This window comes from Spea bombifrons, chromosome 1 (assembly GCF_027358695.1).
Source record: "Spea bombifrons isolate aSpeBom1 chromosome 1, aSpeBom1.2.pri, whole genome shotgun sequence".
NCBI classification, from domain to species: Eukaryota; Metazoa; Chordata; class Amphibia; order Anura; family Pelobatidae; genus Spea; species Spea bombifrons.
In genome coordinates, this window is record NC_071087.1 from 56,091,317 (window position 1) to 56,105,509 (window position 14,193).

The window sequence follows — 14,193 nt, forward strand, 5'->3', positions numbered from 1 at the left end:
ATCAATTTATTACTAGTGCTCTTTGAGAACATTGGGCAATATTTGATTACATTTAGGCATCTGATTAAACATTATTGCTTACGCAAGCGATAAGAGGAGATAGAGATCGAGCCAGAAAGCGCTCTATAAACGCCGCTTTATTATTATTTTTAAAAACCTGTTTTAACCCCTTAAGGACGATGGGCGGTCCCTAAACCCATTGAAAACAATGCATTTTGAGCCCGTACATGTACGGGCTTTGTCATTAAGGGGTTAAGGGGCGGTGAGCAATCCATGGGAATACAGATCGCGGAAATAGTGAAGGAGTGGATTTTTATACAATTCCCTGTGTTTATTCCTTGCAGTGACTGTCACAAGCAGCAGGGGTTTTTTTTTCTTTTTTTTTCACCATTATTCACCGCTAAAAATATGGAGCTTAATGTTATAGGAAAGAAAATACATAGAAAACAAACACATTAGGCCTTTAAAAAGGTAATGGCACGTTGGCTCGGCACGTGTACAGAAATCCTGATGTTGAAGGAATGGAAAGGCCCGAGACAATAACCTATGGTGTTTGCATCCGAGGAAGAAGAATTATACCATAATCATTGTGAGTTACACTTTATGGTGTCAAGTATGTGGACATCCTCCCTAATTATTGCATTTCATCCACACCAATTGCTAACAGGTGTATAAAATCAAGCACATTTTAGTGTCTAGGCCCCTTAGTACCAGCGTAGGAAAATCATAATGTTTCAGAAGACCAAGACATTTTGGACAATGCTATGCTTCCAACCGTGAGGGACAGTTTGGGGATGACCCTTTTGTATTCCAGCATGACTGTGCCCCAGTGTACAAAGCAAGGTCCATAAACACATGGTTAGGTGAGTTTGGGGTGGAAGAACTTGCTGGCCCGCACAAACCGCCAGGTCTTCTCACCCAACATCATGTGTGTCGCATGCTCTACTGGATGAATGGGCAAAAATCCCAGCAGAAACACTCCAAAATCTGGTGGAAAGCCTTCCTAGAAGAGTGGAAGCTGTTATAGCCGTCAATATCAATGGCCATGGTTTAGGAATGGGATGCCCAACAAGCTCATAGGTGTGATGGTCAGGTGTCCACATACTATTGGTAAAAGTGGTAAACGTGCAGCGGTCACCATAGAAACCAATGGACCGTATCTGCAGGTTGCCACCACTTTGCAGGGAATCTGGTGTTCACCGGTGTTGGGATTTTGCACAGTGCGGATGACACATCATTTCATACAGGAAGTCTTCACGGTGTTGCAATGTCTACAATATTAACAAACACAGCCCCTGGCAGTCGCTTCTCATGAAATAGTTATTGGCCTGAAGTTAAAGGGAAGCTGAGTGTGGCAACTCACAGTGACTAAGCAGGGGACAGCCTCCTCCTAGCCGCTGCCTCCCCACTACATGTGCACAGGGACTTCCGCGTTATGGCATTCATCATCCGCAGCCGAGGCCTCGGTGCATCAGCCCTGCTACGGGGCAACATCCTACACACACCCGGCCACAGCCTCACCCTGCACCGGGGATCCTCGCTAGGATCGACAAGATCCCTCTGCAGCAAGCCACCTTGCAGCACTAGATCACCCATCACTACCCCCAAGAACTGTGGGACTAAAACCCGGTGTGACATCACCAGATCACTGCACGGTAGATCACCTGTCACCGGACCCCTCCGTGCAAACACAGGGCAGTTTTGCAACCACTGCATCAAGTCCCAGGCTGCCCCCGTGAGATCTCACGCCTCGATCAGAAGATCCTTCTTGCACGACTCCTTCAGGCTGAACTGTGCCAGCTTCACCATGTCCCAAGCACCGTGTGCCCCTCCTGACTCGGGAGCTGCGCCGGGATCGCCCCAGAATCCGAGGCGGCGCCCCCACTGCTCGTTTGATTACTTGGTGATCGGGGGAGGATCGGGCGGGCTGGCGAGTGCCCGCCGGGCGGCTGAGTTAGGAGCCCGGGTAGCCGTGGTGGAAAGCAACAAGCTGGGGGGAACCTGTGTAAGTACAATGGGAGACCTCATGTAACCCTTGCAATGCCGGAGGTTCTGGAAGGGTTAAAATACCGCTTGTATGCGAGATATGTGAACAATAACATAGATCGTTTGTAAACACACATTGGTGAAATCACATACCTTCCAACTGTCTCTCTTTAGGTAGGACAGTCCCTCTTGTGGTCCCTGGTTCCCCCTTTTCCTTCCCTGATGTCCCTTGTTCTATTCTCTCGCAATGTTTGCTGGGTGTGAGTGTATCCCACTGCTGTACAGCACTAAAAGACAAAAAGAGTATATAGAAACTAAATTGTGTAAATAAAACTGTTCCTTTAAATGCCCCACCCGGTTAATTAACTACGAAGAGGTCAGAAAGTCACATAAAAAGTTTTGGAAAACCACGCCCCATAGCCACACCCCCAACCACACCCTCCAACCAACAAAGTCCTCCCTCTGGCCATTTAAAATATTGGAAGGTGTATATACTGTGTATATATATATATATATATATATATATATATATATATATATATACATACATACATACATACAGTGTATGCGTGTGTGTGTGTAATGTATGGAATATAGTAGCCTTAATCTGGTTACACTGCTTGTGATTGGATCTAAGTGCAGCAGGTACAGAATACATCATGTATAGGTGCCCATTGCTTGTAAATGTGTACACAGATGATGCAGGTGTTTACGTTGTAGCCGCGCTGTTACTTTTGTTGAGGCTGACGGTACTCACGTCATTCCCATCGGGGACTGCAGGTCACTGAGATCTCCTTCATTGAAATACCTTATGGTAAAGCCATGGCTGCACATTCAAAGTTTCATTGGCAATCTATACATCCCTGTGATGCTTTATGTTGAGAACTGGGCCCTCGCGTAAAGTACGAGAAGTCACCTATCAGGTGTAGAAAGTGGTACGTGGTATCCGAGTGTTCAAGGCCTGCATTTTGCAGCATTGTTCATTTGGCATGTGCAGAACTTCCTAATCCTTTGCTTACATGCTGGTCCATTGTCCTACAGTGTTGTTTTAGGGCCATTGATGAGTTTGTGTGAATCAGCTTACCCTGTGACTTCTCATACTTTGTTGGTAACCTTTCAATTCCTTTAAAATACAGTTGACTTATTTTCTTTAAAGCAAAACCGTTGCTTTCCCAAATCCTACATTTACGGCTGTGTGTTTAATAAACACGCGTAATAGTGTTTACAACTTAAAAAAGTAAATATGTATTAGAGATATACTTTAATATACAATATACTACGGCAGCAGACGCCTTAGTTTCCTCTTGGCATTCATGGTTATTTCTATTAAGTTATCTCCATACCTGGGAACTCTTCAGGTTTTGCCCGGACCCTCTGGGTATCTCCGTACCTGGGAACTCTTCAGGTTGCGCCCGGACGCTCAGGGAAGCTCCATACCTGGGAACTCTTCAGGTTTCGTCCAGACGCTTGGGGTAGCTCCATACCTGGGAACGCTTCAGGTTTCGTCCAGACGCTCGGGGTAGCTCCATACCTGGGAACGCTTCAGGTTTTGTCCAGACGCTCGGGGTAGCTCCATACCTGGGAACGCTTCAGGTTTTGTCCAGACGCTCGGGGTAGTTCCATACCTGGGAACTCTTCAGCTTTCGCCCGGACACTCAGGGAAGCTCCATACCTGGGAACTCTTCAGGTTTCGCCCCCATGCTCGGGATAGCTCCATACCTGGGAACTCTTCTGGTTTCGCCCAGACACTCGGGGTAGCTCCATACCTGGGAACGCTTCAGGTTTCGTCCAGACGCTCGGGGTAGTTCCATACCTGGGAACTCTTCAGCTTTCGCCCGGACACTCAGGGAAGCTCCATACCTGGGAACTCTTCAGGTTTCGCCCCAATGCTCGGGATAGCTCCATACCTGGGAACTCTTCAGGTTTCGCCCAGACACTCGGGGTAGCTCCATACCTGGGAACTCTTCATGTTTCGTTCAGACGCTCGGGGTATCGCCATACCTGGGAACTCTTCATGTTTTGTCCAGACGCTCAGGGTAGCTCCATACCTGGGAACTCTTCAGGTTTCGTCCAGACGCTCGGGGTAGCTCCATACCTGGGAACTCTTCAGGTTTCGTCCAGACGCTCGGGGTAGCTCCATACCTGGGAACTCTTCAGGTTTCGCCCAGACACTCGGGGTAGCTCCATACCTGGGAACTCTTCATGTTTCGTTCAGACGCTCGGGGTATCGCCATACCTGGGAACTCTTCATGTTTTGTCCAGACGCTCAGGGTAGCTCCATACCTGGGAACTCTTCAGGTTTCGTCCAGACGCTCGGGGTAGCTCCATACCTGGGAACTCTTCAGGTTTCGTCCAGACGCTCGGGGTAGCTCCATACCTGGGAACTCTTCAGGTTTCGTCCAGACGCTCGGGATAGCTCCATACCTGGGAACTCTTCAGGTTTCGTCCAGACACTCAGGGTAGCTCCATACCTGGGAACTCTTCAGGTTTCGTCCAGACGCTCGGGATAGCTCCATACCTGGGAACTCTTCAGGTTTCGCCCGGACGCTCAGGGTAGCTCCATACCTGGGAACTCTTAAGGTTTTGCCCGGCTTTGTGACACGCACCACTCCCCTCCCATTTTCTTCCTAAACAGCAGTATCTCCTGCAACGTCAGCAGGACCGCCCACTGATGTCAGCAGGACCGCCCACCTTCCTGCCCGCATCCCGCAAGGAGGGCTCTCTCTCCTATTGTAAAGTTGCTGACATTTGTTGATTGGTTGAGGCAGCCTTTGTATGGGTGGGGGGAAAGGGGAGTTAATTTCGGGAGGAGAAATTAATGATAATGCGGGGGTAGCCACCTTGCCACTTATCAGATCTTTCCTGACAAAATTAGGAATAAAGTATGAAATAGTTTAATTTCAAATACCTCTACAACAATTACACTGATCAAAAAACAAGCTGTAGATAGATCATCTTTTATCTTTGTTTTTGTGTTAAAGTGGCAAATAGTAATCTATTTTTCTCCATAGGTGAATGTAGGATGTGTGCCAAAAAAGGTAAGCCCCATACTTTTTATTGTTAATAATAATATTAATTATTAAACACCCTTTGTTTAACTTTCTGAGAATAATTACCAAGAAGTATTCCTTCCAGCCCGCTGGTGCTCAATTGTGTGTGGTAACAGATTGTCCATGCATATGTTATATTCTCTTAATTAACCAATGATTGGATCTTGTTGTTTGGAAACATTATTAAACCGTAAGTAAAGCTGATATATTAATATATTCTATCTTAAAACCACACATTTGGGTGCTCATGTTATGGTGCTCATGTTGGGTTATGTAAATGTTAGCAGATTGTATTGTTCTGTCTGTCATTTCTGTAAGAAGCCCTGTATTTTCTAGAAAGCTGCTAATGCGAATAAATAATAATAAATCAAAGATTTGAAGATTTCATAACAAAAACAACCCAGAACCTGCCCTTATGCCTCAAGCATTCTAGCAAAAGAATATATATGTAAATTTCACAAAATTGGACTTGATTAAAGAATTCTTTATGGTAACGGTTTGGGAATTTAACACAAGGCGCATGATATTTCCAAAATATTAAAATCAACAGAGTAGGTGGAACAGCACCTTTAACTCTCCTTTTTGGTGTCCTTACCAAGACCAGCTAAAAAGAATAAGCGTGGTAACCGGGTATTATGTAGTATTTTGCCCCCCACACTAATTCTCTATGTTCCTCCCCAACAGATAATGTGGAACGCTGCTATCCATTCTGAGTACGTCCACGACCACGAGGATTATGGATTCCAAATCTCGGATGTAAAATTCACTTGGAAGTAAGTTGTGCGACGTAATCGCAATCTACTGTACTTAGGATACTTTTGGAAAGGCCTGGAATTTTGGAATTTGGTTCTAGAAGTAGACTATGTAATAGAGGTTGCAATGGCTAGGTTTCATGTTTTGGCAGTACCAAGGCGATGGGGTAATTCATCAACACACATTATTTGCCAATTGACCGGTGTTTTCTTATGGATCTGATGCAATACTTTTATGTGATTGGTTGCTTATTATGTCACTTACAGGGTAATCAAGGATAAACGAGATGCCTATGTTAGTCGCCTTAATGACATTTACCAAAATAACCTTCATAAGGTATGTTGGATTTCGATACCAGCAACTATTTGCTACCAGCTGTATGTATGGATAGGATGGTATTATAAGTTTTATATGACGCCGCATGCCTCATTCAGCTATCACCGTACGCCAATTAAAAAAATTATAAAGAAGGCGTTTGGGTGACACACATTACGGAACCCTTTAATTCTATGGTGATTTTGCTGGTGTTGGCTATGGAGGCCGGTGTAACCAGAACCTTTTGCGTATGTATTTGAGAGTTTTAATCATTTTTGTTACGAGGTTTCTCATGTTACCTGGACATCATTTTTTCTTGTAAATATATTAATATCCACAGGCAAAAAGGCTGAGTTAACAAAGAACCCGTCTGTGCTGACGCACGGAAATACAGAAAGCATGCACTGTTGATCTTCATGACATCTTCCTATATCAGACCCCACCATGTAGTTCTTTAGACAGGTGATGCATGCTTAAGTCCTTTTTTTCCATAGACGTTATCTTTTTTTGTATCCTAGGCTCGGATAGAAATTGTCCGGGGACACGCATCATTTACATCTGATCCAGAGCCTACACTGGAAGTCAGTGGTCAGAAGTACACTGCACCTCACATTCTGATAGCCACAGGAGGAAAACCATCTGTGCCATCGGATGCCGAGGTTCCTGGTAAGGCGATAGGTTGTGCATATTCTCCAAAATATGTAATGATAAACTGGTATAGCAAAGCAATCATGGGGAGTTGGTGACCAAAACACAGTTGGCTTCGCATCTCAAGGTGGCCTCCAACGAATATGAATGGGCTAGTTCAGGCAATTTTACTTGCTCCATAGGAGAAGAGGACCTTTCCATGTCCCATAAAAACATATTCAATGCTTCTGCTACAGTAGTTAATTTTTCAGGCTCTTCCACTCTTAGCACCTCTGTTTTACTGTAAGTGTGCTGTGTATTATTGTCTGGTTTACCAGAAGCTTCACTTGGGGTTAAGTTATTACATTAAGTTACTTTACAATGCACAACATTTCCAGTGAATTAAGGCAATAATACTCAAGTACTTTTAGAAGTGTTAGATATTTAACCTAGGATCTGAAATGGAGATTACTTTTTCAGGAGCGAGTTTAGGAATAACAAGCGATGGATTCTTTGAACTTGAAGACTTGCCAAGGTATACATTATCTAATTGCCAAAACAAACAGATGGTAATTTGGCCCCCTTTCCTTGATCATCTCACTTGTCTTCTATTGTCCATTGTTAAACCATTGACATACAGATTCATATACTAAACTGTTGTATACATCACTTTCATGAACCCTAATGTTTTATGTTCTTTCAACCAGCTTTACTAAATGCAGCATATTCACACTTAGACTGAAACGGGTGACAGCTAAATTCATAGAGTTCCATGTAATTGTACCCAACCCAAAACCCAACTCTTTTAATGGGTGCAGCAATAAACTATTTGGCTTAGACCCTGTGCAAGGCTTTTTATCGCGTCATCTAGGCGTAAGCTAGCTCAAATGTTTGTTTCAAAGCCATGATTTTTATGTGTGGTATCTGGTGAGCAGGAAACCACCTGGCAGGTCCTGGTCGTCAGAAGATCTGTGCTTTGGATAACACAGAGCGATCTTCTTGCTAGGTTCCCTTAACGGTCCACAATGTCAATCACGGCAGGTTAGGGCTATGACATTATATCTATGCTTCTTGAGTTACTCTCACGGCAGAGCAATATAATGGAGCAGAGTAAAATAAATCTATGACATTGAAGACACTTTGAAGACACCAAAGCCAATAGTGAATCTTTCTTGGTGAAAGATACTGTTTTTTTATGTTGGTTATGGCTAACATGTACTATATATACCGTATTTGCTCGATTATAAGACGACCCTGATTATAAGACGACCCCCCAAAATCTGAATATTAACTTAGGAAAAAAAGAAAAAGCCTGAATATAAGACGACCCTAAAGGAAAAAAGTTTTACCAGTAAATGTTAATTCATGTAAACTATTTTTTTTAATAAAAGCTATGATTGAGAAAAATATTTTTTTTTTGTTTTTATTTCTTGTATTTTCCAACCTGTCCCCCAGTTACGCACATCTGCCCCCAGGCTTGCCACACCAATATGGCACTGTGGCCCATGATATGCCTTTTAACCCTCTATATGCCACTGTGCCCCATGGTATGCCTTTTGACCCCCTATGTGCCACTCTGCCTCCAGAAATGCCTTATACCCCTATATCCCATTCTGGCATTTAGGGGGTTAAAATGCATATTATGGGGCAGAGTGGCATATAGGGAGGTATAAGGCATTCCAGGAGGCAGAGTGGCATTAAGGGAGTTAAAAGGCATTATATAGAGCACTCTGCCTCCAGAAATGCCTTATACCCCTATATGCCACTCTGGCATTTAGGGGGTTAAAAGGCATATTATGGGGCAGAGTGGCATATAGGGAGGTATAAGGCATTTCAGGAGGCAGAGTGCACTATTAAATGCCCCCTTAACGCCACTCTGCCTCCTGAAATGCCTTATACCTCCCTATATGCCACTCTGCCCCATAATATGCCTTTTAACCCCCTAAGTGCCAGAGTGGCATATAGGGGTGTAAGGCATTCCAGAAATGCCCTACACACACACACACACACACACACACACACACACACACTTACTTACTTACCGGTGCTTCCAATTTCCTGCTGTATTGCCGGGGCAGCGGGTTGACGTCTCATTCCGCGGCAGCCGGAAGGAGGTGGAGTTGGCAGCGGGGGTTTGTATGCGTCCGTCGCAAATACCTTCCCCGGCTGTCAGAGATCAGGAACTCTTGAACTCTGATCTCTGACAGTCGGGGAAGGTATTTGCGACGGACGCATACAAACCCCCGCTGCCAACTTCACCTCCGGAAGCACCGGTAAGTGTGTGTGTGGGGGGGGGGGGGGCGACGACAGGAGGATCCAGGTCCCCTGCAGCGGTGCGGGGGATCTGGATCTTAGTCTCCTAATCAGACCTCTATTTGAGGTCTGATTAGAAGACGACCCCGATTATAAGACGAGGGGTATTTTTCAGAGCATTTGCTCTGAAAAAAACCTCGTCTTATAATCGAGCAAATACGGTACATCAGTGAGGGATGTGCCTCCTTGTGCATAACCTTCAGCACTCTATAAGTGGAAAATGGCTAACGATCTGTGTCTGTTTCAGACGCAGTGTTATTGTTGGTGCCGGTTACATTGCTGTTGAAATCGCTGGGATCCTGTCAGCTCTGGGTTCAAGAGCTGCTTTGCTGATTCGCCAAGACAAGGTAATGCTTCTTTTGTTTCTTCTTCATGTTTGGAGTTTCTGAGCCACCAGATTATTAGATGAGTGGCTCGTGTGCAGCCATGGCATGCAGAGAGGTTTCATGCTGTATTTGGCCATTGCAGGAGGTTGAGAGACGTTCAGGGCATAGTGAAGGTTCTGGGACTCCATTTTATTTTAATGCAGTAATATTCTTTTTCCAGGTCCTGAGGACTTTTGACTCGATGATTAGTGTAAACTGCACAGAGGAGCTGGAGAATACCGGAGTAGATGTCTGGAAGTACGCAGAGGTAATGATTGACTAATGTGTATCTTTTAATAAGCATTACTACGTAATATAAACAAATTCAATGGAAATTGCATAAACCTTAATAGAACTTTAAGGTTTTTGGCTGCCAAAATTTTGCCTTTTGATTTGTGCCACATATCACACCTTCATGTAGCTACTGTTAACACTTACTGTAACCAGAATCCCTGTATACTCCTATCGACTCCTTTACAACCAGAAGCTGTACTAGTCATTGTGTCTACGTGATGCCGATTCTTCCTAATGTTGTTATGATCTTATGTAGGTAAAATCAGTGAAGAAGACCAGCAAGGGTTTGGAGATCAGTGTACAATGCTCTGTTCCAGGACGCAAGCCCACAATACGAACTATCGAAGATGTAGACTGCCTATTATGGGCCATTGGCAGAGACCCCAACACTGAGGGTTTGAACTTGGAGAACCTGGTGAGATCTTAGACTTTCTATGTTATCTTTAGGTTTACTCGTACTTGCGTTTTTTCTTTTTATTTCTTACATTGCTTGGAATGAGTTCTTCCATGTAACATTGGCTACCCACATTTTTAACAAACAAGGAGCAGCCATGTCATGCTTTGCTAGCAATCCTACTTATAGATTAGGGACTTTGGTAACGTTTAGAAAAAAAAACTAACAAGAAACAGCCCAACAAATGTAAAATCCCATCAGACTTTTAATTAATAATTACATTTAAATGTAAAAATGTAATTATTTTATCAATACTATCCAATCTGAAACAAGCTGGAGTCCTAACAAAAGGATACAACATAACCTATAATAATAACAAGATACAAAGTTTGAAAAGGTGCTTTATTACCATGGCAACCGTTAGAATATTTTCATGCTCAACAATATTTTCCATTGGTTGCTATGGTTTTTAGTCCACTTTTAAAACCAGAATTAGACTACATCATGAGCTTGAGCCCAAAGTAGAAAAAAAAAGCACAATTGCATGCAAATAATACTAATACAAAAAGAAAACTTTGATCATGCCACTTAACAGGTGTGTTTGAAAGTCTGTGGTGTTTAAAAAGGATAATTTTCCCTTAACAATTCCTATAATTGAGGAGAATTCAAAATAAACAAACAAATTGGGTATCGTTTTCACTTTAATGTGTCCCAGAGGTATTCCACTAAACCTTTTTTTGGCTTTTTAACATCATTGCCACATTCTCTGCTTTGAAAATTGAGCAGCGGTAATGAATGCTTTTTGTACGGAATCCTATTGCCTGAGATTGCATTTCGAGGTCAATACTTGGTTTCTAATTTTTTTCTTGTTTAGGTTTTTATTTTAAAAATAATTTTTAAGAAAATGTTAAAGATGTAACCTAACCCTATCTAATTCCCCACTGACCCCCGGCACAATGACTACCTAATATATGTTAGAAATTACTTATAAAAAAATTAGTCAACTAGATTTTGATGAAATATGTGTGCTTTTTGACTTATCACAGGGACTTGAGTTGGATGAGAAGGGTCACATAGTGGTGGATGAGTATCAAAACACCAGCCGTAAAGGAATCTATGCTGTTGGAGATGTGTGTGGACGAGCACTCTTGACACCAGGTAATGCTTTTGGTTATGACTATCAAGAATACATGCACCAATTTGCATGCAGTAAAATGCCTTGGAATCCATGCAACATGAACCTCAATATGAATTTTCCATGAAACCAGGGATGGTGTTTTTCCTTAACATTTAGGATTACATTTTGTAATTAAATTTGTGAAAGAAATATAATGTGTATCATACCATCATTACGAGTGGACACGTTTTATTTCCCAGTTGCCATAGCAGCAGGAAGAAGACTGTCCCATCGGCTCTTTGAAGGTCAAGAGGATTCCAAACTCGACTACAACAATATTCCAACAGTGGTCTTCAGCCATCCCCCTATAGGGACAGTTGGACTCACTGAAGGTATAACATTTTTTAGATGATGGGCAGCTGTTAACGACTTAAATGAATGAATCTATGAAAAGTATGGGATGTTTATGAGGACCTGTCATCTTTAAACAGCTAACGGCACGTTTGATTTTGATAACAATACTGTTGAATTTTGGGAACATGAACAGTTTGTTTTGGTCCTGATAAACCTCCTCTTTGGCATAACAATAGTTGCACAATTAAGATAAAAATCTAATTATATATTTACAAATCCCAGCTATCATGCTTAATATGCTCTCATTGAAATCAATGGGAAGAATTAATAAATGCGCACTGGGGTCAGAAGAGCCAGTGCTGGATCTGACTGGAGGTGAGTATATCTTCCGGGTTTAAACATTTTCCACATAAATAAATAACAAGAAAATGGAAATATTATAAGGTTATGGGTCATACATCGAATAGATTGCTTTAGTGCATGTTTATGCATATTATTTCCTTTCTGTTCTAGAGGAAGCAGTGACCATGAAAGGTAGAGAGAATGTGAAGGTTTATACCACCTCTTTTTCACCCATGTACCACGCAGTAACCAGACGGAAAACCAAATGTGTCATGAAACTGGTCTGTGTTGACAAAGAGGAGAAGGTAAGAAGGACATCATCCTGGACTCATGTCCATTGCAAGCCATACTGCGAGGTGTGATGTAATAACAATTTCTGAACACATTACATTATTGATCCTGGATGGCTGGTAATATACAGTATTATGGGGGTTCGTTAACTAGAATGGGGTTTTTTCAGGAGTGTCAGTTTCTAGGATTTTTGGTCAACTAGAAGTATCCAGTTGGTAACTGTGAGTGAGAAAGTCGACACCTGAACTACCCTTCTTGACTAAGATAATCACTTATTCATTCGAATTTATTAAGGAATGCCTTTATTTTGTGAAATCAATTATGGAGGGCAGTACAAACTAAGTTTGAGAGAGCGCACTTACACTGTGTATTTATTGGATCAGTAGTGTATGTGTGCACAGGATACTCAGTTCAGCTATGCACTGTGCAGGGGCGCATTCTGGACTAGGGCAACCAGGCTGAGACTTAGGGCAGCAGATCTGGGGAGGGGAAATAGCCTATCTCCCACCAAACCAGGCTCCCTGGTTCACCTCTCCTCAATGGTTCAACACGGTCTCCATAGCACACAATTCGCAGGCACTGTCTTTTACTAATAGGTGGAGTGGTGGTATATGAACATCGTATTCTGGTGCTCGGTAGTAAAGACCGCAGCTGTAGAGGGGGTGGCTAGGGGTGCTGCCCTGAGTTAGCCCCAAATATAAACACTTGGCTGCCTTGGGCAGCAGGTCCAGGGGCAGAATGCTTTCTGCCACAAAATCAGGAGCAGATCACCCTACTAGGCATTCAGGTTCCCCGGTGCACCACTGCTCAATGGGCCATGTCCCTGATCTCACCATCTGGCTCATTTATACTATTGAGGACCATGCCTAGCCAAGATAGCTTCCATAACATGCTTTACCTGGCACTATGTGCTATTTCTTTCTATGGTGGTCCTATTTCTAAGGTATGTGTTTGGTCTTACCTGATCTGTTAATTGGGTAACTTGTTGGCACAAAATATCTCTATTTCATTCATAGTAAGTAAATCCACTGACAGAAATTATAATTATAATATACAGTTCATATAAAATGCCTAGGATCTTATTAATATTATTTTAGGGTGTGTAGCTGTAGTTCACACAATTCCACAGAATAAGAATATATTTTGGCAAAGGTGTAATTCAAGGCAGAAGTGATAGCTTTGAAACTACATGGCCTCCTTTGCATAAGGGCTAGCAAAATGATATGAGTTGTGATAGAGCCAATAAAATGGAACCTCAATTGTGGTTGATAGTTTGATGATCTATGGAAATTGTTTGATTTTGCAGGTGGTTGGGTTGCACATGCAGGGACAGGGATGTGATGAGATGCTCCAGGGATTTGCCGTAGCAATCAAAATGGGAGCCACCAAGAAAGACTTTGATAACACAGTTGCAATTCACCCCACCTCATCAGAGGAACTCGTCACACTCCGTTAAAGATGATTGTACGTGCCTTTAATACAATCACTTGGACCATACCTGCACTGATCATTGTTCAGGGTGCTGTCTTTCAAAGATTCCATCCTTATTTATAAACCTGTCTCCTGTTTCTTTTTCCTCTGTATTAGTCAGAAGAGTTTTATAGCAAAAAAAAATATAAATGCCTTATAATCTAATCTCATTTTTCAATAGAATAATATAATGGGTATGTTTAGATCCCAATCAAGAATGAATAAATGATACTTATTTTGGACAGTTGAATGACCTTTTTATAGGTATCTGTGACAAAAGAATAAAAAAAATATAAATAAAACGATTGTCTACAATGTCTATCGCAAACCATTTTTAAATTAGAGCAATTCTAAAACCCTGGTGTGACAATGAGAGTCAAGGTGGACGATCTTGTTATAGATTGGGATTATGAGTATGTTTACATATTCCTTTCACCTGTCACTGTCAAAAACAATTTGGGATTATGTATAAAATAAATTCTGGTGCAATGTTTGATGTGTTTAAAAAGACCACTTTTAAAC

General features: G+C 42.4%; 1 protein-coding gene and 1 long non-coding RNA gene across 3 annotated transcripts; one reads left to right on the plus strand and one right to left on the minus strand.

The window, feature by feature from the left end:
• The first annotated feature begins 1,728 nt into the window (after positions 1–1,728).
• Positions 1,729–13,897, plus strand: GSR (glutathione-disulfide reductase). Its single transcript, XM_053461685.1, has 13 exons — positions 1,729–2,005; positions 4,998–5,024; positions 5,721–5,809; positions 6,056–6,125; positions 6,623–6,770; positions 7,212–7,266; positions 9,292–9,391; positions 9,591–9,677; positions 9,960–10,118; positions 11,144–11,255; positions 11,475–11,606; positions 12,082–12,215; positions 13,508–13,897. Exons 1-13 carry the CDS (start codon positions 1,808–1,810, stop codon positions 13,655–13,657), a joined length of 1,461 nt encoding a protein of 486 aa, XP_053317660.1. The 5' UTR covers positions 1,729–1,807; the 3' UTR covers positions 13,658–13,897.
• Positions 3,453–3,931, minus strand: LOC128488811 (uncharacterized). Of its 2 annotated transcripts, none has more exons than XR_008353904.1 (3): positions 3,894–3,931; positions 3,659–3,705; positions 3,453–3,517 (listed from the first exon to the last, which is right to left on the minus strand). It is a non-coding gene; the product is annotated as an uncharacterized LOC128488811 (long non-coding RNA). The 2 variants fall into 2 exon arrangements; XR_008353905.1 differs by having other exon boundaries at positions 3,659–3,752; positions 3,847–3,931.
• Positions 13,898–14,193: the final 296 nt, after the last annotated feature.

What these genes read in the sequence shown, in the direction of transcription:
- GSR (XM_053461685.1), top strand. Translation starts at nt 1,808, where the DNA reads ATGTCCCAAGCACCGTGTGCCCCTCCTGACTCGGGAGCTGCGCCGGGA. An exon ending in TGCTGATTCGCCAAGACAAG is followed by an intron (nt 9,392 to 9,590) that starts GTAATGCTTCTT and finishes TTCTTTTTCCAG; the next exon opens with GTCCTGAGGACTTTTGACTC. An exon ending in GACAGTTGGACTCACTGAAG is followed by an intron (nt 11,607 to 12,081) that starts GTATAACATTTT and finishes TTTCTGTTCTAG; the next exon opens with AGGAAGCAGTGACCATGAAA.